Genomic DNA, 23,901 nt, shown 5'->3' on the forward strand with positions numbered 1-23,901 from the left:
CCCCAACCCCAACCCCAACCCCAACCCCAACCCCAACCCCAACCCCAACCCCAACCCCAACCCCAACCCCAACCCCAACCCCAACCCCAACCCCAACCCCAACCCCAACCCCAACCCCAACCCCAACCCCAACCCCAACCCCAACCCCAACCCCAACCCCAACCCCAACCCCGTGAGAGGGGTTAATGATAGCCCCAACCCCAACCCCAACCCCAACCCCAACCCCAACCCCAACCCCAACCCCAACCCCAACCCCAACCCCAACCCCAACCCCAACCCCAACCCCAACCCCAACCCCAACCCCAACCCCAACCCCAACCCCAACCCCAACCCCAACCCCAACCCCAACCCCACTTTAATCTCTGTACTTATAATGTGATGACCATACAGAAAGATGAAATATTTCATAAGATGGCTTTAAGAGCTTAAGCGAGCTGGGCCAAGTGATGATCCGCATAGACCCCAATGACAAACTTGCCAGTGTAGGCGCCAATGCTCCACTCCCCAGAGATCAACCCGTCCTTGATCTCGCCCTTGTAGTCCACCGAGTGCATGCCGACATACTGCTTGTTGAATTGAACATTGTTCGCCTCAACAGCCCCTTCAATCTAAAATTATCCAACCTCGTCCTTCCCCTTGCCCCAGACAGTATTCCCTTCGATCCCGAATTAGGTGAATTACATGACGTGCTTTTATCCGTATTGCTAGTAGTAGCCGTGCCATTTTGTGGGGATTCCGCCTCGGGCTCGGCGGATAAGGTTGACCGTAGACGTGTCGAAAGATGGATCGATTACTGTGTTGGGGTTGATAAGCCTGCCTCGACAGGACAGGAAGTAGGAGCAGCCGAGTCCCAGCCTAGAGCTAACAATCGTCTGGAAGGAAAGGGAGGCAGTCTAGGCGAGTTGCATAACGATGGTTTCGGGGCCGGATCGCAGGAAAAAATGCATATTGCACTGATCACAATTAATGGATCATTTCGCGGGAGGACAATAATAGGGCATCTCCTATTTCTCCTGGTAAGCCTTAAAGGCATCGCCTAGGCTCCCGAAAGGAAATTCGTAGTTGCCCACCTTCAGCATGCGCCCGCGGTTGACCAGCCTGAGGTGTAAACCAAGATTGCCCAGGGGCAGGACCGATGCCTTTTCGGGCTCACTGAGCATGAAGTCACGGCTGGTGAGGACTACACTTGAAGTAGAGACCCAGGTTCTTCAGATTGGCCTTGTGAGGGGACTCCTCGATGGCCTTAACGACCTCCGAAATGGAGATGAACAGGTCGCAATGAGGGTCGGTGTTGACCAGGTTAAGGGTAGCGATGGGGGCGTCTAGACTCCTGACGGCCAGTGCCAGCTAATCCCAGCTCTCGGCCCTGAGGGTGCGTGACTCGCGGCCGTTGATGGGCATGTAGTTCAACAAATCAGTGAACTGCCCGGCACACTTCTCAGCAAAGCTTTTAAGTGTGTCCACGATGAAGTTCAGAGACTGGTGCTCACTTGACTTGTCCTTGTTCTTGACCTCCTAATCGAATTGCTGGATGACCTTGACCACTTAGTTGAGAGCCCTGCCGTCAGGCTTCTCCATCCTGGCAACCTGCCCCTTGGCCTTGAGTAAGGCCTATATGAGTTCTTGGCAGCCGCGGTGCTCTATCTTCTCCACGAACTTGGTGATTTCCTCGAACCCAGTATTGATCCCACTGATGATCTGGTTCTGGTATTTTTTCAAATTATCCAGAACCTTTTTCTTTAATTCCCGGCTGTTGAGTTTATTGACCATTTACTAGGGGCCGATCCTGGTGATCAAGTTGATATGCAAGTTCTCACCGCTGCTGCACATCCGGCACAGCGGCCTGAGCTCCCGCCTACGTACTCGACACTGCCGGTGCAGTTCTCCTTCCCGCAAGAGGCCCTATTGATCGCAGCTTCGTAGGGCCCAGCAAGCTCGTTGTCCTGCTGTAAATACTCTTCGAACCTAACCATGTAATTGTATCTAATCAACACCGGTATTATAGATCAATTAATAGCCACAATAACCACGGTCATGCATGTGCCTCTATAGTCACAGGGCTGCCACCTTGCTCTTCAAAGCCTGGGTCTCCGAGGTGAGCAGGCTGATCGCATTCAGCAGCTTGCGGTACTCGTACTCCTCCACCCCTTGGGCTTCGATCTAGCCGATGAGTTTTTCCTTCTCCTGCTTCTTGAGGATGATCAGTTAGGCGAACTCGCTGTATTGCCTTTCAGCCTGCTTGATCCGGGACTAAAGCTATAGCCGGCGAGCCCGAATCTATTCCAGCCGCAGTTTGGACGTGGTGCGGTCGTTGCTCGCCCGGAGCCGTGCCTAGCTGACCCTCAGTCTCAGGTCTTCACGTACCGCCTGCTTTTCTCTGGCTGTCCCGACGTGACTCTGGGTTGACAGTTTTCTCTGCAGGACAGTGCTGATCTTTTAAAGACACAAGTTCTCTTTTTCCAGCTTGTTTTAGGCCAGGAAGCTGTGGGCCAGGCGACTCTTTCCAACCGGACTAAAGCTTCTCTCTTTAGCCTCGAAGAATGAACGCCGCAAGGGTTAACGTACAGCCCTCATAAATTCTATGCAAATTATTTGTCCCCTTAGTGCAGCATATCATCCACCTCTCATGACTGGCTTGCTTGTTCTGATTGTGCCAATGACCAATTATTATTATCAGTAATTGATTCGATGGCTCGTTAATAAAATAGTGATGGAAGACTACCGGAAGCTCGAGAAGGTCGGGGAGGGCACCTATGGGGTGGTGTTCAAGGCCTGGGACCCGCTGCTAAAGCGGACAGTCGCCCTCAAGCAGATCAAACTCGCCAAGTAGCACAACGAAGGAGTCCCCTCAACCTCTCTCCGCTAGATCTCCATCCTCAAAGAGCTCCAGCCCCACCCTAACATCGTCAAGCTGCTGTCCGCCCAGCTCAGCCCGGATCGCCTCTGTCTGGTATTCGAATACTTAGACACTGACCTCCGAAAGTATCTGCAGGCGCGCAAAGGCAGCCTTTCGAAGGCGGAGCTGAAGAGTCTGGCTCTGCAGATAGTTAGGGCCTTGGATCACTGTCACTCCAGGCGCATACTGCACCGAGACTTGAAGCCTCAGAATGTGCTGGTGGGGGGACAGGGCCAGCTTAAACTTGCAGACTTCGGCCTAGCGAGAGCACACGGACCGACTAGGCTCACGCTTTCCCGCGAGATCGAGACCCTGTGGTACCGTGCTCCATAGATTCTCATGGGAGAGCAGCACTACACGGCAGGGGTGGACATATGGGCCTTTGGTTGCATCCTCTACGAAATGCTGACTGGCCGGCCACTGTTCGTGGGCGATTCAGAAATTGATCAGGCCTTTCAGATTTTTCGGTATTTCGGCACGCCTTCAATCGAAAGGGATTCTGCCTTTCTGAGCCTTCCTGACTTTAAGCCGACCTTCCCCAAGTTCCGAGGGTGCCAGGCCAGCCTGTAGGGGCTAGAGCCCACCTAGAAAGACCTGATCGAGAAGACGGTGGTGCTGAGCCCCAGCCAGCGGATATCGACCAGAGCGATCTTAAACCACCCGTTTTTTACCTCCAGTCAACAGTGAACCTTTAACGCATGTGTCAAACCTGCTAATTATGGAAGTGTATCTGCCGGATTTACCAGAGGCCACTCGCGTGTGCTCCAAGGTCATGACTGCCAAGGACTCGGGGGTGCACTGCATCGACTGCTCCAAAGACGACACCACCATCTATTGCATGGCCTGCTTTTAAAACAGTGACCATCGAGGACATCGAGTCGTCGTGAAGTCTAGCGTCGCAGGCTGCTGCGACTGCGGGGATATTGATGCCATGGTTGCCGAAGGGTTCTGCAAAAAGCACACTGGAGAGCAGCTTGACGTGCAGGTCGATCCAGATGTAGCTAACCAATTCATCAATTTCTGGAGGCAGGCGTTCGTCGAGTGCCTAGAAGAGCACTGGAAACAGCAATCGCAATTGAAGAAGCTAGTCGCCAAGCTGACTAAAAAGACCAGCAAGTCAATCGCCTACTGCAAGCTGGTGTACGAGGTGCTGCAGACCACATACCAAGAGATGACCCTCCTGGCACAGCTGCTCTTGTAGCTCAAAGATTTCAAGGAATTCCATGATTTCTGCCTGTCGATGTTCCAGTGGCAGGAGTTCAAGCAGCTTTGCATTGTCGAGTTTGTCAGGCACTACGGCACGGCGGTCAGGAGCAAGGAGCTGCACTCGCTGTCGGTGCAGCTGTTCACCTCAGAGTCCCTGTTCCTCTACCTGCTGGAGGAAACGCCTCTGCGACTGTCGATCCGCAACTGGTTCGTGAGCTGGGAATCTTCCATCCACGTTCTCTACACCTACCTAAGCGACCTGACTCTCATGACCAAATTCGAGCGGTCTTGCCTTGCATTCTGGTAGAAGAGCCGGCAGACTTACCTGGAGCTGGTTGAACTGAGCAAGCTCGAAAACCAGGGCGTCAAGGTCAGCTAGCTACAGAGGCTGGAGCACTTCTACCTGGAGCTGGTGCTGCTGCCCTCCATGCGCCACATCATGGCCCAGCCCGACCCCAAACCCCTACTGCTAAATATCATGGACGACATGGTGCCCCACCTGAGCGAACTCACACCCAGCGAAAAGTCCTTTTCTCTTGGAGCGCATACTTTCATGATACTGTATCACTGCTACGAGAAGGTCGGGGTCCCGACACAGTCTACCGGAAGGCACTGCTGTCCGCCTCTGCCAGGAGCGAGGGGATGGTTGTTCTTCTCGATGACAGTGCTGGCGGCAGGACGCTGCCACCCCGACCGCATGGAGCTCAGCGAGGGCTACCGCGTATCACAGCAAGGGCACGCGGACTTCATCACCGAGCGCAAACTTTTCTGTCTCAGCCTTAAGAAGTTAAACTTAGAGGTCATCAAGGACATCAGCTTGACAAAGTACGTGCTGCTGCGGCTGATTTCCATGATCACCGACCGCTCTGCTGATTTCAGTCTTGAGGTGGAGGCGGGCCAGGCCTCCGACCGAGTTTCTCTTGGACCATATGAAACTAAAGTTCAGGCACCTTCTCTCTTCGGTCAAGCTTATTACCTACGAACAGGTAGAGGCCACGATGAAGCTAAGCTCCGACCAACTCCGGAACGGCCGGGCGAGGCATTCTCCAGGCCGTAGCCCGGCGCGAAAGAAAGTACTTAGTGCCTATCGAGCCTGTTGCCTTTCCAGATCCCTTCCTGTTCTGCTACCGAATAACATCCTTTTATGAGGTCAGAGCAAACCTAAAGGACCTAGAGTATTTGGCAGTCCCAGTCGAATCCATCAAGTAGAGGGAAGCGGCCATGATATCGACTAGCTTTTGAACGTTTTGAGTGCCCCGACATTCAACAGTCCTTTCAAAGTAGAGAGGAGCAGGGTCAATGACTTGAAGGATGTCATCTGCGTGCTAGTGAAGTTCCACACCATCGCCCCGAACCAGCCTGCCCGAGACCACGCTGGCCCACAACCGGCTGAATTCATACGGGCCTTCAGCTCGATCAACGGCATGTCTGAGTTTTTAGCCACCCTTCCTTTCATGCGCCCAAAATAAGGTTCCAAACAGGTCTAAACAGAATCAAGCCCCGAAAAGTAAGCACTCAAGGCCAGACGTGACGATAAGAGGAATAAGCTCAAGAACAAAAGCAAGCTGGCCCGAGAAAAGCATCTCTGCACCACGGACGGCCCTGCGGAAGTAGAAGGTCTGCTTGATCTGCCGCGAGCCACTTACTTCTGACAGTGCGTTCGGGCAGGTGGCCTACCTGTGCCCTTCCAACAACTGGTTTCTGAGCGACTTACCGTCCAAAGACATGACGGTCGACCAGCTGAAGATTGCAGGGGGTCGGACTGAGCATCACCACCTGCAAGCACGAGTACCACGAAGAGTGCTTTAAAGGAATGCAGGACGATATCAATAAGTGTCCGATGTGCAGGTCCAGGGTCAACTGTCTCGTGCCTGAGCCGCCTTTTGCAACCTCCTTCGTGCAGGAATTCGCCGCTAGGTTGGTCATCATTGCCGAGGAGGAACTGCCCTTTACCATGAGCAATACACTAGCTCTGGCCGCCTTGCAGTACAGCCACGACCCCCAACACTTTGAGCAGGTGCTTCTATCTACCGCTCGTAAAATTTTTGATATTTTTAAGGAAATTGGAGCCAGGTGCTGAGAGAATAAGACAAGCAGCAGCTGGCTGATTACCAGAACACACTTGAGGAGGCCCGACCCACCCACAAGTACAAATTCGAAGCAATCCAGGCCCTCCTGGGCAGATAACCGGTCAACTAGATCCCTGCGCTCCTGAACATAACCCGCAAAGCCGGACATCCTGTACCCCAACTCCAACACTCACTGCTGATCCAGCTGCCGAAGACCCTGCGCCAATTCCAGGAGGAGTACGGACAGCGGAAGTGTATCGAATGTGGCAAGATAGTTGGAAAGAGAGAGCTGTCGGTTTGCTTGCTGTGTGGGATGACTCTTTGCTCGCTGCTAGTGCAAAAGGGGCCAGCAAAACCCCCGGGAACCTCAACAGGCACGCCCTGGCCTGCCATGGAGGCAGCTCCCTGTTCCTGGGCACCTCTTCTCTGCCACCTACGCAGTCTGCAGCCCTTCAAACTCGATGGACCTGGAAACGGTCATACGTGGATGAATTCCACAACCCTTACAACAACCAACATCCACCTGCGGGACAGCTACGGGCTGGAGGACTAGCGGGTGGCGGCCCTCGAGTGCAGCGCGAAGCGAGGGGCGATCTTCCAAGCGATAAACGCGGTTGAGAACCAGGGCCACCGCTACATTCCCGGGGTGTTCTGAGTGAAGCCTACATTATTAATATTCATTAATATTAATTAATATTATCAGCTTTCTACGGTCGGATAATGAAACCACGTATTGTATTTATGATCTGTGGCACCTGGATGTGCTCTTCGGAGCATGAAACTCCACCAGCAGCCCGAGCTGGTTCACTACAAGGTTCAGGGCCAGGAGGGGGAGGTCGTCACCAGTCAGCTGACAGCGAGGAGGTCATTGGCGAGGACCAGGCTGTCATCAAGGTCAGTCCTTCCGGCTTCAGCCAGCTGCTCAAGAACGCAGCTGCCTCGCAGACCCAGTTCACGGACTCGGATTTCCCCCCGGACTGCGGGTCAGTCGGAGATCTCGAGGGCAACTAAAAAGGATTAAGTGGGTCCGGATCACCGAGCTGTTCTCGAACCCAGTGCTATTCGAGAGAGATTCGCCCAGACGACATCGTGCAGGGTAACTCTGGGGACTGTTACTTCCTATCTTCCCTGGCTTCTCTGGCAGAGCGGCCCCGACTGATCTCAAGAATTTTCAGCAGGTATTCTATCAAGGAGGGCATCTACTGTGTGTGGGTGCGAGTGCGGGGAGTGCCTACCGAAGTAGTCGTTGATGACTACCTGCCGACCTTCATAGCAACCTGGTATTCGCAAAACCCAGAGACGGCACTGAAGAGGTGTGGGTCATGATCCTTTAAAAGGCCTGGGCTAAGGTCCATGGCAGTTATTAAGCCATTTCGGGAGGCTATCCTTATAACGTCCTTAGCGCATTTTGCATTGGCCCCACCTACCACTACAGCGTCTCTGCATAGGGGATTCCGCCCACCATGGCCAAGGCCCACGAAGCGCAAATCGCAAGGAGACTCGACTACGCTAATAAAATGAACTTCCCCATCTGCGCGGGCAGTAAGAGTGTAGTCGCTAAGGGGCTTTTCGAGAATCACGCCTACAGTGTCATTTCAGTCGAGCGCCTAAACTTGATGAAAGGACACATGCTGGTCAAGCTGAGGAACCCGTGGGGTAACTGTGAGTGGGAGGGTGAGTTTTCAGACAGGGATAAAATCTGGGACGAGATCAGTGAAGAGGAGAAGAAACGGGTCGGGTACTCGAACAAAGACGACGGTTACTTTTCATGCCTCTAAACAGATTCATCGAGTACTTCGACTCACTGGACATCTGCCACATGTTTACAGGCTTTAACTACACCTTCGAAAAGTTCACGATTCCTCCTCATAAATCCTATTTCTGCAAGCTCTCTCTCTACAACCCCACTAAGCTGTACTTTACTGCGTACTTCGACAACCCCCAGTCTGACAAAAAACTGCAGCTGCTGGTCGCGAAGGACGGGGAGTTTGTGGGGTGCATCTTAGACCGTCTTCTAGGCCTGTAGGTGTTTCGGCCCACGAAGAATGGCTGGCGGGAGACTACATCATTTACATCAAAATCTAGGGCAAGGATCGTTCTCAGGTCTTAAGCAAGGCTGAGTAGATAACCCTCGCGGCATACTCCATGACGATCCCCACAATCACGAAGATCGACCGCAGAGGCTTCAAAAAGGCCAACCCTAACTTCATGCGAGACTTATTCCTCGAGCGAGCCAAGAAAGAGCGCAAGTGGTGATCGCTAGTCCCTTGCTCTGCTACTCCCACGAGTTCCTGCTCGACAAGGGGGACTTCGGGTACTTTATTGCTGAGAGTGATGAGGGGTCAACAAAAAGCCTTGCAATCGTCTTCGATGAGAAAGACTTCAGCTCGCAGGGGCTGCAGCTCAAAAAACCCCAACCCCAACCCCAACCCCAACCCCAACCCAACCCCAACCCAACCCCAACCCCAACCCCAACCCCAACCCCAACCCCAACCCCGGAACATCTAAAGTTCCCACCAGTGACGATCAAAGAGTCTATCTGAACACACTTAATAATCATGATCCACTCGAAGTGGATTTCATCCTTACTTGATGTCGCAGAAATCAGTCCTTGGAGTGACTGTCCTTAGACGCCCAGGAGAGTATAGACGGTCCGCAATACCAGTCTCACTGAGGTTTCTCCTCGTCTCTTCAAAGTGACTACCCATCGTATGTCCAACCAGTTCAAGACCCCAACTCCGGACCCTGTCGCCCCTGACCCTTAGTAACTTCCCTAGCTGCCTGCTCCCAAAAAGCTTCCGAAAATTAACAGTACGTATACAACCGAGAAAGCGCCAAAGCAACTCTACCTGAAGAGCATGTTCGAGGAGCAGCTGCTCACGCGCAAGCGGCTGCGGAGGGAGAAGCTGGCCCTGCGGTAGACGTTTAGGAAAGTGGGGGAGCGGCGAGTGCGAGGCTATTGATAATCAACAATTTGAATGCCATTTGCTATGCAGCTTGTCGAGGAGCAGGACAAGTAGCAGGCTCACCAGTGGCCCCTGCGTGATGCTGTTGTGGGGTCGGGACGAGGCTTTTACCCTGGTCAATCCTGAGAAGGTGGCCGCACACGGTCTGAAGAGCAGCGAGGCGGAGGGCCACAAGATCCGACAGTTCGCATTTTCAAAGAGCAAAAAAAGATGAATAAATTAAACGAAATTAAAAAAATGGCGATAAACTTAAAATGAGTGTCTTTTGATTTGTTTGTTTGTTGATTAAGAAAGGCAGAAAGTAAGCAGCACGCTGATGCCAATTATGCTGTAATATTCAATTTTCTTTTTTTTATAAAAGTAAATTTAATTTATTTATTTGAACGCACCAGATGTCTGGTTTTACTGTCATCAGTAAAGGAATTTCGACTCTCGAATTAGAGAGCGCGATTAGCCAACATCCGAGGAGACGATTTTGATCGGATTCGAGGGAAATGGAGATGACCAGTTGAGGTTATTTCTAAAATAAATTTTTTGTTTGTTGGCAGATTTAATAGAATGCAGGTTTGGTAGGCGATTGCACGAAAAAGAGCAAGTTCGCCAACAAACTCTATTGGCTGCTCCAGGTGCCTCGCTCATCAGTAGTCCAACTACGCTGAGTTCATCCGCTGGACACCAGCCGGTGACATGTTCCAGGTCAAACGCCACCGGGACTTCGAAAAGATCGTTTTGCCGGTGCTGTTCCGCCACTCGAAAATGACCTCTTTTATCCGGCAGCTGAACCTGCATGGTTTCAAAAAATTAAGGAACTCCAAAAAGAAAATGATCTACTACCACCCCCAGTTCAAGCGGGGCAAGTCTCATTTTAACTAGCTTTTAATTAGAATAGACCCAAAAAAAAACAGAGGCCCGGTCGCCCCCCCCATCCCGCCCAGCCCGGCTAATCCTCGCCCCCGGGCCTCTCCCCCGCCTGGAGCCGGCCGTTCATCCTAGTCAACTTCGTCAGCTGCGACTGATTCTCAGCTATTTCAATTTTAATTTTTTATGCAGCCTCTGCCTTAAATTTATGTGCCTCGCTTGTGGATGCTAAATGGATCTCAGTGAATAATAATTAATGCCAGCGTCACCCGCCAAAAGAGGGATTTCTGATCTGCCCGACATGGAGCTGTTCGAGCAGCGGCTGAATTCCTTTCATGAGTGGAAGGGGGTAGAGCCGGTCGTTCGGAAGTCGATTCTTGATCTGTCTCATGTCATCCGGTCCCTTGATTCCCGCATGCTATATCTTGAGAGCTCGGTCAGCAACCGCATCAGGTTTGAGATCCTCGAAAAAGTCAAGGAAAAGGCCAGCCAGGAGGACATCCTCTGCGCGTTCAAGGACATCAGCAGGCTCACCGCCACGCTCAACGAAAAGGCGAGCTTCGATGATGTCAGGGACATCATCCAGAGTATGGCCAGCAAGTCCGAACCCCATCAGCGTGTAGACCGCAAGATGTACGAGCGCCTGGAAATGGAAATCAAGGCCTTGCGGGCCAAACACGAGTAACTGGCCAAAAGAGAGGATCACTCCTTTGGGGCGAAGCTGCCAGAAAGCCTTAGAAGGCTCGAGGCAAGGCTGGAATACTCCGAGGCATAAACGACCGGCCAATTCTAAGAACTGAACAGGTAGCTTTCTCAGCTGAGAGACGAACTGAAGAAAAAGAACAAGAAGGCGGCCGGCACGAACAGCACCCAGATAAAGCAGGCGCACCATGAAATAGCCCTGAACCTGTCCAAAATCAGCCACAGGATCACTGAGGTCTGCGACAAGCCCGAGCTCAGGCTCACTGAGGTGGAGGGCAAGACTGCCGCCCTCCAGTCCGAAATCAGGGAGCTTGCGGGTGTCATTGACTCGCTGCAGGCTAGGAAGGAGCCTCTCGACAGGATCGACTCCCTGAGCCAGCTCTGCAGCACGATCCAGAAGGAGCTGAGCGGCAAGCTTAGTTTCCGGGACTTGGAGTCCCTGCCCGAGCGCAGTTCCAGCCACCTGGAGTCCCGCATGAACGAGCTCTAGTAAATATTCAACAACAACAAGATCGACTTCGACAACATCCTCAAGGACCAGTCGCTGATCAACCAGACGCTGTGCCAGGAGAGTTCCTTCGGCAGGTGGATCTGGCACTCCGGCAACGCTCTGGCCGGCAGGATCCCTTGGGAGGTGCAGCTGCGCAACCTCATCCCGGACATCCTGCAGTGGAATAAGGGAGAGACCGGGGTGACCCTCCTCCAGCCCGGTATCTATCGCCTCTCCGTTGTCTTCTTCACCACCAAAAAGTTCGCCATCGACCTGTTCACAAACCACGAGCTTTACGAGACGCTGACCCGGAAAGAGGGCTAACCAAATTCCCTAGAGACCACGGCCTCTCTGGAGGCGGACACCCTGGTGGAGCACTCCTACCGGGGCGAAGACTCGATCGGCCTGCTCTTTATCCAGAAAATATGAATAACATGAACTTGTTGTATAGGGCCATACGGCCCTTCTGTGCAGACTCGGGCATCCGCTCGGTCAAGCGAGCCGAGTGTCTGGCCAGCCAGGCAGTCCTGTCCGGCCACGCCACTGAAGCAGCCACTGCCAGATACGCCCTCCGCGGCCAGAATATTCACACTGACAACTGGCGCAAGCCTTACCACGAAAACCTGCAGCTGTCGTCAGTGGGGATCGGCAGCTATGTCGGCAGCCCCGAGACGGACGGCCTGGCCCTGTTCAACTCAGTGGTGGAGAGCGTATTGACAGGAGGGGTGAACGTGATCGACACTGCGATCAACTACCAGTACATGCGCAGCGAGAGAGAGATCGGAGCGGCGATACGGTGCTTGGGAGAGCTGGGCTATAAGCGAGAGGAGTTGATGGTCTGCAGCAAGGGTGGGTACCTGCCTTGCGACTTCGATACGAAGGTTGACGAACAGCAGCTCGCACAGAAGATCGTGGAGGACGGCACTGTCAAGTCCGACGAGATTGTCAACGGCATCCATTGTATGTCCCCGGCGTTCCTGTCCCAGCAACTATCGCAATCCCTCACAAACCTCGGTCTTTCCACACTCGACCTTTACTACCTTCACAACCCAGCAGAAAACCAGCTGCCTCTCGGGGCCGACCTCTTCTAGAGGCGGATGAAGGAGGCGATAGTATGGTGCGAGCAGGAGCGGAAGGCCGGCAGGATCCGGTTTTACGGGGTGGCCACGTGGCTTTGCTTTCGATCACCTGCGAGCGAGCAGGGCGTGCATGTCAACCTGCAGAAGATGGTGGCCATGGCCAAGGACGTGGCGGGATCAGACCATGGTCTGCGCTATGTCCAGCTGCCAGTCAACATGATGATGAGTGAGTCCTTCGGCTGTACCTGGCAGTCCTGGACCAGTCCCACGGGCCAGACCGAGGATCTACCCTTCCTGACGGCCGCGAATCGAGAGGGAATAAACCTGATGACCTCGTCGCCGCTGATGCAGGGGCACCTGATAAACGTGCCCCTGCCGGCCGAAACCTTCAAGGTGTCTCACAGCGGGGCAAAGCAACTGCAGTTCATCCGGTCGATCCCTGCGCCGGCTCTGAAGAGCACGCTGGTGGGGATGAAGCAGAACAAGCACGTGAAGATGAACCTGCAGGTCTGCGAGGCAGCCCGGCTGAGTGCGGAGGAATGGGCGGGGTTCATCCGGGAGCGGGCGCAACTAAGGCAAGAGAAGTGATGGATCGGCATCATTTGCAATACACATCGTTCCACATCGTCTGCAAAAAGATAGAGAGGCTCAGGAATTTGCCTTCGAAGCGGATCAGCTTCTAGAAAGATACCTCCAGCCTCTCTCCGTAGTAGTTCTGGCCGTGGTCCCAGTTGTGCACGTAGACCTCGAGCTTCCGGGTGGCGTTGCCCTCCTCCACCTGCGGGTTGCAGCCCAGCGAGGCTGTCCCTACCAGCATCTGCCCTAGGTGCTTCACCTTCACCTTGTAGATCCCGTTCGGTAGGTCTGCCAGGCTGCAGCCAGGGTCGAAGCTTACGTTGGCAGTCGGAATGCCCAGCTCCCTGCCCAGCTGCTTGCCTTCAACCACCTTGCCTTCCACCTTCGCCCCATCCACTCTTACGCTTCCAACATGCCACAGCTCGGCCTCCCGGTTAGTAGGGGGTGTCGACAAGGCCAGTTTGGTCAGCTGGACAGGCTCCAGTTCAAGCAGTTCTTTGGTAAGCGAGGTGTCAGATGGTGATTATTCGGTCTGTTTGGGTAGAAAGGTGTACAGCCCCCGAAGACGAGTGTAATGGCTGGGAGCCAGGAAGCTGGAGTGCACTAGGACGGTGTTGGTTTTCTATTTGAGGCCGACTGGTCAGGCTCTGACGAAATTGGAGGCTAAGAACCCTTGGCTTGAGGGCAGGCAGGTACCGGTCGATGAGTTGATCGAGCTCTTCGACGGGGATGGCAGCCACCTCAAGAAATTCCTCGCGTGAGAAGACCGGGCGAGGGGCCCTGCGGGCGAGGCTAAGCCAGCTGAGAAGAGAGTTGGCCATGGCCAGCTCGTCGACCAGCAGATCAAGGGGCACGATCAGCTTCTGCATTGATTATTTCTTGTCATTTTCGATAGGCCTGGGTGTAGCGCCAGTTGTGGTGGTAGTGCGCGGGGATGTAGGGCTCGTACACGTGCGAGGGGTCGTCCCGGCTGTGCGGGATGTCGGGGATGGCCACCCGCCCCACCTCGTCTCGGTTCGCCAGCAGCACGTGCACTCCGTCCTTCTTCGCCAGGAACTCCTTGATGTCGCACGCCAGCGAGCCGCTTTCCTCAGGGTAGTCGTACATCCAGTGGTTGAGCGGGTTCTCGTCCCCGTTGATCATGCGGATGTCATGCCCATAGCCCTGCAGCTGCAGGCACACCTTGTACATCGGCATGGTGTTGGTGTTCAGGTGCACCCACCGCGAGTACTCGGGAAGCAGAACAGCGACCTGCCTCCGTAGAGTCCTGCCAGCACTGGCCAGTTGCCCAGGTTTTCAGTGTGCTTGTAAAACAGGGCGTGCTCGATTGCCGCGAAGTTGAAATCCCAAGCCGCCTGCCCCTTCTCGTCCAGCAGCCGCTGCAAGAAGATCTCCCTCCACTTGGGGCACTGCACCACGGTAGTGACGTGCTGCCTGGCCTCCGCGAAGGAGTGCAGAGGAGTCTTTTTGACCGCCTTGAGGATGTCCTGCAGCTCCTTGAAGGACTCATGGAACCGCTGGTCCATGGGAGAGCTATCGATACCGATGTACCCGGTGGTGCGCTCGTTATTGAGACAGGCGAAGGCCAGTGCGATTTTGGCCCCGATGCCGTGGCCCGCCAGGGTGGCGGTCGAGATCTTGTGCTCGTACATGAAGCGCTGCACGTCGTCGGCCATCAGCAGGTAGTTCATGTCGTCGGTGCGGTCGGAGTTGCCCACGTTGCGGGGGTTGAGGATGTAGACGTTGCGGTAGTTCAGGATGCCGCTGTTGCCGAAGAAGGGCGCCCAGCTGCTGGGGGAGTCTAGCAGTTCCGGGAAGAAGATGAGGTTGGGGAGGTCTTGCTTCTGCCCCTCGAGGAAGAGGCCGCCGAGACGGAGGTTGCGGTGGTCGGTGGCCTGGGCGGGGCCCTTGAGGGTCTGAACTTGGTAGAGGCGGCGGACCGAACGGCAGATCATTTTGATTGTATCCATGTCGCAGGCGCAAGGCAAGGAGGCCAAGAAAATCCCCAAGAAACTGCGTTCGAAGGACGCCTTCAAGCAGGAGCTGACCGAGAAGCAGAAGAAGGACATCAAGGAGGCGTTCGACCTGTTCGACGCGGACGGGAGCGGGGTGATCGACGTTAAGGAACTGAAGGTGGCGTTGCGGGCGCTGGGGGTGGAGCCCAAGAAGGACGAGATAAAGCGGCTGATCGGGTAGCTGAACACGGACTCCAAGAGCAAGGAGAACTCGAACAACATCGACTACACCGAGTTCCTGCAGATCATGACTGCCAAGATGAACGAGAAGGAGTCCATCGAGGAGATCGACAAGGCCTTCAAGCTGTTCGCCGAGGACAGCGACGTCATCACCCTCGAGCACCTCCAGAAGGTGGCTGCAGAGCTGGGCGAGACCATGAGCGACGACGAGCTGCAGCTCATGATCCGCGAGGCCAACAACTACGAGGGCAAGACCGTCAACAAGGAGCAGTTCGCCACTGTCCTCACCAAGGCCACCAACAATTGACGATCTCCATCAGGCCTTCTCCTCCTCCTCGGCTTTCTTCTACTCCTCGGGCTGCAGGTCGTCCAGCCCGCCCTCGTCGTCTGAGTCCTCCTCGCCGCCGAAGCCCTGCATCTGGCTGGGGTCCCAGCCTCCCATGCCTTTGCCCGCCTCCTCGGCCTCATCGTCCTCGTCCACCCAGCGGTCCCAGTCGCACTGGATGTAGGTGTTCTTCTTGGCCTCCTTGACGAGCCGCACCCACCAGCCCTCCTCCTTCTTGGCCAGGATGAAGCGCATGTGGAAGCCGGTCTTCTCCACTTGCAGTCCGCGACCACCACCTCGCCGAACAACTCGTAGTCGAACTCGAATTCCTTCTTGTCGGAGCAGCCCCGGAAGGCGATCCTGGTGTCGGTGAGGTCGACCTTTTCATTGGCGAGGTCCCTGAGCTCGAGGGTGATGTAGACCTTGTCCTTGCGCTGGGCCCACTTGATGATGGGGTGTTGGCTGGTGACCACTCTACATCTTCATTTGATTCTAGAAATATCTATCAACTCTCCTCCCTCTAATTATGTTTGACAACTACGCTGATTAGGACTTTCTTGAGGTCGCCTACCAGCCCACCCCCACGCCCGCCCGCCCCGCCTCCCTCCGCGACCGCAGGCCCGCCTCCGGCCACCCTCCCCCCCAGAACCCGCCCCCACCCAAACAACCTGACAAGGTTGACGACTTCGATCTCGACGACCTAGTCAACGACTCCATCTTCTCCGGCAATACCGCCGCTAAACCACCCTCCAAGGTAGGCCTCGCAAAGGTCCCTGAGTAGAAGTCGTAACTGTTTGGTGACTCACACATCTAACCTTCTTCAGGCAACAACCAGAAGCCTAATGATCCGATTCCTAAGCTGGACATCGAGCCGAGTTCACGGCGTGGCAACATGCGCAACCCTAGGGACATGTCTCGCTAGAAGGCTAAGGAGCTGACCTTTAACGGCCCTGAATTCAAGCCCACTCCCAAAGACCCGGCCCCGATGTAGAGCCCTGGCAACCGCTACCACAAAGAGAACAACTAGATGCTGGACAAATAGCGCAAGGAACAAGGCGAGCAGGCGGCGGCGATGTTTCAGGAGCAGCTCAAGCAGGAGCGCGGCAGGCACGAGGCCCAGCTCAAACAGCTTTAGTAGTATTACGAGAGGTAGCGGACTCGCTTGCAGCAAAGCTTCAAGGTCGAGCAGGCCAGCACTCAGCAGCACTACCAGGAGCTCATCAAGGCCCAGAAGGAAATGTTCGAGGGCGAGCTTAAACTGTTGCAGGACCAGACTGCCCGTCGCGAGGCTTCCATCCCAGCTGCTCCTGCTCAGCCCTAGCTTGCAGGTCAGCTGCAGGCCCAGCAGGAGGCTAGTCTCGAATTCCTGAAGACCCGGATTGCGGCTGCCTAGAAAAAAATGGAGGCAGAGCAGGAGTCTCTGCGGTAGGAACGGCATGCTCTAGTCCTGCGGGAAGCCAATCTCAAGCAGCAAGTCGAGAGCGAGAAACTGGCCATCATGAAGGACCTTGACCGCGTGATCGAGGCAGAGAAGAGAGTGCATGCACAGACCGTGCAGCTCGAAAACGAGCGTGCGAAGGCAGTCGAGGCGATGCGCCGTGCCCGTGAGGAAAGCAACCGGCTGATGGAGAGAGACCGACTTGACTTGGAGTCTTAGAAAAAAGAGGCTGCGTTGGCTAAAGAATTGCTCGAGAAGTAGCGAAGGAACCTGGACGCTGAGCGGCAAGACTTTGAGACGAGACGGACTCGGCTGTTCGAGGAGGTGGACAGTCTCAAGAACAATCTGCTGCTTCGGTAGGCGGACTTCAGTGCTAAGCTTCGGGCGATCGAACTGAAAGAGGCAGAGACTGTCAGGATGTCAGAGGAGTTGAAAAGCAAGCTAGGCGTGCTTGATCTCGAGAAGGAGCGCTACGAGTCTGAAATCCGAAGAATGCAGCTGCTGGCGGGCAGAGAGGCGGCTGCCTCCGCCATGCCTCGGATCGAGCCCCTCCGGCATAAAGTGGACACCGCCGAGCGCATCACCAAGCTGGACGACTATTTTCGCAAGGCCATGGAGGACAAAGAAGAAGACAGACCCGAGGACTACCAGCTGCAGAAGGACAGTGAGTCCGTCTACATTGAGAACCAAGACAGGCTCATCAAGAAGACTGATAAGCGAAAGCATAAGAAGCGCACTGAGGACTTGGAGGCCTACATGAGGAGGCTCTCTGCCAAGCTGGAGTCAGAGCTGGGGCAGAGCAGGCCGGCGCCGAGACAGCCGCAGGTCCGGCAGAAGAAGTTCGAGACCATGGAGGCAGTGCAGAGCAGGGGCGAGGAGCCGAGAGAGGGCAGGCAGGAGTTCTCGCTGCTGCAGCGGTTCATGCGGGAGCAGCCCGAATAGTTCTGATTTAATAATGAGCACGGGGGCCGGTGTGGTACAAGGGCTACACCCGGATCCGGGCGATGGCGGGCGTGGCCAAGCCCAACCCCAAGATGGGGCAGGCGCTGGGCCCCCTGGGCATCAACATGATGCAGTTCTGCAAGGAGTTCAACGCCCGCACCAGCGCCATCCGCAACGACGTGCCGCTGCGGGTCATCGTCTACTCCTTCACCGATCGGTCCTACGAAATGCAGATCAAGCCGCCCGAGACCAGCTGGTTCCTGCGCAAGGCCACGGGCGCAGAGAAGTTCTCGATGTATCCGGGCCGCATGTTCCACACCGAGGTGCCCTACTTCTACATCGTGGAGATCGCCAAGATCAAGAAGTAGCTGGACGAAGACCTGATGCACCTGGGGCTGGAGTCGATCATCCAGATGGTGCTGGGGCAGTGCGCCTCCATGGGCATCTACCCCGTCGACTCCACTGAAAAGCCGGTCCCCTTCGCTCCCAAGGTCAAGATGTGATCTTTTATTATCATGATGTTACTTATTCCCGGGAAAGAAGCAGCTCAGCAAGGTGATCTACTGACTGTGATTATGCAAGGACAGTCCGCCCTTCATCGAGCTGGAATCCTTGCTGAATTTATTAGGTAACCAAATGATAAGAATCAAGTGACTATGATAAATGATTGCAAAAGATATCAGAAATGTTAAGAAAGAAGCTGTATCCCATAAAAAACATCAACATATCAATGACTTTACTATTTGGGGTTATTATAAGATCAAAGAAGGTCGCCATCGTCTTTGCTGGATGGGGTCTGGTTTGTCATAGAGGGCCAGGAAATGCCTTCGCCCAAGGCTGGCCTGTGGGCTTTGCGGGCTCTGACCATATGAACTCTGTTTATAGACTGGGCACTTGAGCCGGCCACTCAGGTTGTTTCGGAGGGCTGGGCCATTCAACTTTCGATTGGGGTTGGGACCAATCCCCTGACTGAACGTTCCAAGGCATTTGCGGACTTGTTGTCTACATTTTGGGCTGCATCGGGGCTTCCTGGTGGCGGCCGATTCCCATGGCCATTTCATACTCCTTGCTGCCGATCATGGGGGCCTGAGGCTCTTCGTCAATTCCTTAAAGTCAAGGAAAAATTAGTCCTAGCAATTTCGGTAAAGCTCTTGACCCGCTCCGTCTCGATCCTCTGGATCAAGCTCAGAATGATGCCCTTGACATCCGCAAATTCGTTTTTGTTTAGTGACATGTCGGTGAGGCAGGGGATGATGGCCGGCAGGACCTTGCTTCCCAGGGACTCGATGGGAAGGCCGGTGGTGAGTTCGCTGTAGAGCTTGAAGATGATGGCAGTGATGAAAGGGTCTGAGTTCGGGCCCTGCTTTTTTCGAGGGCTGGTAGGATCTGTTCCACGATCGTGCCTGTGTCTAGCACCTTCTTGAGCTTGAGCAGGGCGATGCACCCATACCGGCGCACCTCGGGCTGGCTGTCCCCCGCAGCGATCGCCACCACCCGAGGCAGGAACTTGTTGCGGATCAGCAGATAGTCATGCTGCTTGATCAGGTACGCGACTTTCGTGAGAGCCAGTTTCTGTAGCTGTGGCTCTTTGCACTCCATGCACTTCAGCATCAGCGGGATGATGGTCAGCTCCATCTCCTGGGGGGAAACCAGCCCGCGAGTAGGTCCGTGGCCGAGACCAGTTCGTGGAGCAGCATCGCGGATAATTCCTTTTTGCTGCAGAGTGGGCGCAGGAGCGGCCATACCTGCCGGATGAAGCACTCGGAAGGAATCGCCTTGGCCTTCAGCAGCCGGACGATGTTCATCATGCAGGGCCAGCCAGATGATCGAACTTGAACAGAGCCATGACAGCCGGCACTATGACCCGTCGCAGGACTGACCCCTCGAACTGCAGGAGGATGTCAGCAGCCCCCTTACGAAGATGATCTGCTGCTTGCGGTCAAGTTCTGTGATGTTGGTCAGGAAGCGGTAGGTGTGCATGAAGTTGTCGTTCAGGTACCTGCAGCGCTTGACCTCGCTGACTGACCATCGCTCGTGCGGGGACAGTCTTAGACCTCCTTCAAGGAAGGCCAGAAGGTCTCCTGAACAGTCTGCCTTTAGGTGGTCGATGAATCCTTTTAGGTTCTTGGCGTACTCGGTGCAGGTGTCTGGCTGGAATGTGAATTTCTGGTTTTTGCGGTGGAGCAGCAACCTAGCGATCAGCAAGGTGAAAGACCAGATATCGGAGGCTGGCGAGGACTGACTTTCTTGTACTGTCTCTGGTGCCGAAAAGGCTAGCAAGGGATGGGCGGGTCCCCTGAAGTCAAGTTGGTGATCTTTCGCCTGGCTGAACATAAAGCCCGCCAGCTTGCCCTTAGCGTGCTCGGTCAGAAAGACCGTGGCGGGAGAGATCGCCAGATGCGCCGATTTGACAGTATTGTGCAGAAAGTCAAGTGCCTCCAGTAAATCCACCGCCAGAATCTTTATCTCCAGCTCAGAACTAAGCAGCTCTTCCGTGCCTGCTCGTGAGACCACCATCTCAAGGGAAGTCAGCACACGCTCAGTCACAAAGCCCATCTCGCTGTCGTCCTCGCGGAAAGGCTCCACCAGCGAGAGGATGGCCGGGTGCTTGAACCGCATCAGGGAAGCGGGCTATCTTTTGAGGACCGCGAGTTCCTCCTCCCGGTACTTCTTGAGCAATTTCTTTGGCAGGATGAACATGGACACGTTCTCGGATTCCTTGACATCGCGGGTGGCCTGGCGGACTGTCCAGGCGTTCAGGAAGCCAGCTTGCCACTCCTTCTCCTCCTTGACCTCCTGGTAGTCCTTGAACAGCGGGACGGCCAGGAGCTTCTTAATGAATTGCATTAACTCATTCACAGTCGGTCTGCCAGCAATCCGCAAATCCGCTCCCTGAGGCCTCCCGCCTCGACCAGCGCCCGCTTTGAGGAGAACTTGCTCTTCTGCGATATCAATAGCTTCATGTCTCCTGAATTTTATTTTTTTTGCAGTAGTCGCTCTATCAGCTTTTCTGCGGGCCGAGAGCCAGGCCTGTCTGAGGCCTGGCCCGCTCTGCAGGCTGGCTTTAGGCTCAGCAGCTTGGTCGAAATTGGGATGCTTGCAGCAGGTCGGGACAGCAGACTGCTCTTGTCAGCTACACTGCCTGATTTTAGTGGCAGAGGATGGTTGCACGAAATATTTGATAGCGCGCTGCTGCAATGCACCCTGCGGTCAGTCGATGCCCTATATTTACGCACCAGAACCAATCTGCTTTCCTTTTCCTTCCTGGGGATGTACCTTCCAAGGAAGGAAATTGACCGGCTGTCTCCCTCCTGCGAGCAGGGTTGGGGTTAGGGATCTGCTCCCACGGCGAGATGTTGTCCATGCTGGATGCCGGCTTCTTCATCGACGACATCTCGACCAAGGCCTCGATCGCCTCCTTATACCGTTTTTCGGTGGAGTGCTCTGCCATAACGAATTTATATTGTTTGTCATTGCTTCCTCTTCTTATAGTTGGAGCGGGCCTTTAGCAGAACCACCACCAGGGCGATCAAGAAAGCCCATGGAACTCTGGCCAGCCAGTGGCTCTATTTTCCTATTGAGTCCCGAGCGACCTCCGGTAGGCCTTGCAGGTCTTTCCACAGCTCAGGTAAACTACCGGCCATAAGTCCTCGCAATATCTACAGCCCCCTCAAACCTCTGCAGCGCATAGGTCTCGCTCTCAACCCCCACCCGGTAGCACACATCACTCGCGCAAGTAACGATCTGGCTGCGCGTGACATAAGTGGAGTTCAGCAGCGGCATGCTGTATATATTGGTGACCTTGCACTGGTCCCGAATTCATACCTGTATATTTTGTGTGACTTTGTAGCGATGAAGAGACTAAAGGTGTTATGCGACTGGAGGGGGTATTTGAGGCCTGCGAAAACAGGGCAGGTGAGATGATAATTTTCGTTTTAAGAATGATTACCTGGAGGCTGCGCTCTGACCACGCTACTGCATGCTTGCCAAAAAAGGCAAGCTCCTTTTATCTCTAGATTCGCATCTCTCTGATGAATTTGCACTCGGGGTCATAGAAAAATACTTTTTAGTCGTCCCTCACAAAACTCATCCCGTCATTGCGCACACTGACCCTGCCACTCCTCAGAGGCAGGCTGCACTTGGTTCTTAGCTGACTGTCAACCACCAGATGCAAGGTAACCGATCCTCCCCGACTCTAGCAAAACGCCAGACTATCAAACTACACCCCGCACTCAACGACGGAGGGTCACTGATCTGGAAGCGAATAGTCGAGTTCAAATTGTGCACTCTGTATGACCCTCGATGATAGGAGAGAAGCACCTGGTCCTTAGCACTGGTCGACCGCAGAGTGAAGTTAGGAGGTGGGTCGAACTCCCCACTGTGCTACTCCAGCCCCCGAAGTCAGCAATGCTGTGGCCAAGCCCCAGCAGTGCGAAAATCATCATAAATTGTATGTGGAGGGGAGTGATCGCCCTGGGAAGGAGGGCTAGCAAGGCCCCTGAGAAGGAAGTGATCCTGGGCAGGCAGTCCTCCCAGCTGAAGGTGGGCATCGTGGGGATGGCCAATATCGGGAAAAGCAGCACTTTTAACCTGCTGAGCAATCTGGACGTGCCTGCCGAAAACCGTCCTTTTTGCACGATCGACCCTAACGAAGCGATCGTCAAGGTCCCTGATCCCCGCTTCGAGAGACTGATCGCCACTACAGGCCTAGAAAGCAATCTCCTGCAGTGCTGCATGTCACCGATATCGCGGGCCTCGTCAAAGGAGCTTCAGAGGGCTTTGGGCTTGGCAATTAGTTCTTGTCGCATATTTCGAAGGTGGATGCCTTGCTGCACGTCCTGAGGTGTTTGAGGGTGAGGAGGTTGCTCACACTGAAGGCGGAGCTGATCCGGTCCGCGACTTCGGGATTATCAACGAATAGCTTTGCAAGAAGGACTTGTCGATGGCGGAAAAGGCTGAGGCCACAGCTGGTCGCAAGGGAGGAGCATCTAATGAAAAGACTCAGGCAACGATGCACAAGGCAGTTTGCATGCTAAAAAAGTGCAGTTTCATCCGAGACGGCAAGTGGTCACCCTCTGAGCTGTAGATCCTCAACCGGTTTAACTTCCTCACCTCTAAGCCGATTCTTTGCTGCCTGAACATGTCTCCAGGCAAGGCCCCCTCTGCTGCGCTGGTGAGCCAGGTGGCGGAAAAGTACCACTGCCAGCCTTTTGAGTTCAGCGTGGCGGAGGAACAAAAGTATCTGGCCACGCACGGGCGCAGCTCAGAAACGGTATCTAGATTGATCCAGAGAGCGTACGGGTTGCTAAACTTGATCCACTTTTTTACGGTGGGCCCGGATGAGGTCAAGTGCTGGACCGTCAGGAAAGGCGTCTCGGTGGTGGATGCCGCCTCGGAAATCCATACCGACTTGGCCCGAGGGTTCGTCTCGGCGCAGGTGCTCGGGTTCGAGGGGTGGAGCGAGAAGGGTGACTGGCTGGCCCGTGCTCAGAAGGTTGGCCGGGGCTACGTCGTGCAGGATGGGGACCTGCTGGTGATTAATAGCAAGATCAAGCGATGACAGCGACATACAAGGAGATCAGGACGAGGTAATCCCCAGCACGCTCTTCTAGAGGCTGTTGAGGGCACCAGTTGAAAGGACGACCCGCTCTGGCTCAGCATCACGTCCAGCACTAGCTTGACAAGGTCCACCCTCAGCCGCCGCTCGTTCTGCTGTTCGCGGGCCAGCGCACTGACCAGCGTCTGCTTGTCACCCTGCACCTCCAGCTGTCCGAGCAGCCTGCGCTGGGCAGCCAGGCACTCCCATATACTCGTGGGTGGTGAAGGCCAGGTATGCCAGGTACTCCAGCAGATAGAAGTTGAAGTTGTTATGCTACAGCCAGGTCTTGCGTCCCTCATCGCGGCAGAAACCAAGGTCATGAGCCCACCAGGCCAGGTCGTTGCAGTCGGACAGGATTGTGAACCCGTGCAGCAGTCCTTTCAGCAGCTGCTTGGAAGGCAGCTGCGGCCTCAGCTTGTGTAGCGAAGTTAGCGAGGCCAGCGGCCTGGAGGCCCGGATAACCCTCCGATACGAATACAGCAGGGATATGGCCTGCCGGCGCTCTCCTTCTGCCCGAAGTTACTGACAAACCGCAGGACATAGATACACACCCTGACCAG

General features: G+C 54.8%; 4 protein-coding genes across 4 annotated transcripts; all 4 read left to right on the top strand.

The window, feature by feature from the left end:
- The first annotated feature begins 2,707 nt into the window (after positions 1 to 2,707).
- Positions 2,708 to 3,583, top strand: LOC127595146 (uncharacterized). The gene is given in 1 exon segment (XM_052056823.1): positions 2,708 to 3,583. A coding segment is annotated over 1 exon segment (873 nt). The 5' UTR covers positions 2,708 to 2,710.
- An 11,227-nt stretch (positions 3,584 to 14,810) lies between these two features.
- On the top strand, positions 14,811 to 15,344 carry LOC127595147 (uncharacterized). Its single transcript, XM_052056824.1, is given in 1 exon segment — positions 14,811 to 15,344. A coding segment is annotated over 1 exon segment (534 nt).
- A 2,460-nt stretch (positions 15,345 to 17,804) lies between these two features.
- LOC127595148 (50S ribosomal protein L11-like) lies at positions 17,805 to 18,110 on the top strand. The gene has a single exon (XM_052056825.1). The coding sequence runs from the start codon at positions 17,805 to 17,807 to the stop codon at positions 18,108 to 18,110; it is 306 nt and encodes a 101-aa protein (XP_051912785.1).
- Positions 18,111 to 22,044: 3,934 nt separating this feature from the next.
- On the top strand, positions 22,045 to 23,302 carry LOC127595149 (uncharacterized). The gene is given in 3 exon segments (XM_052056826.1): positions 22,045 to 22,432; positions 22,435 to 22,584; positions 22,587 to 23,302. Coding segments are annotated over 3 exon segments (1,254 nt in total).
- Positions 23,303 to 23,901: the final 599 nt, after the last annotated feature.

Source organism: Hippocampus zosterae, unplaced genomic scaffold, assembly GCF_025434085.1.
Source record: "Hippocampus zosterae strain Florida unplaced genomic scaffold, ASM2543408v3 HiC_scaffold_416, whole genome shotgun sequence".
Classification (NCBI taxonomy): Eukaryota; Metazoa; Chordata; class Actinopteri; order Syngnathiformes; family Syngnathidae; genus Hippocampus; species Hippocampus zosterae.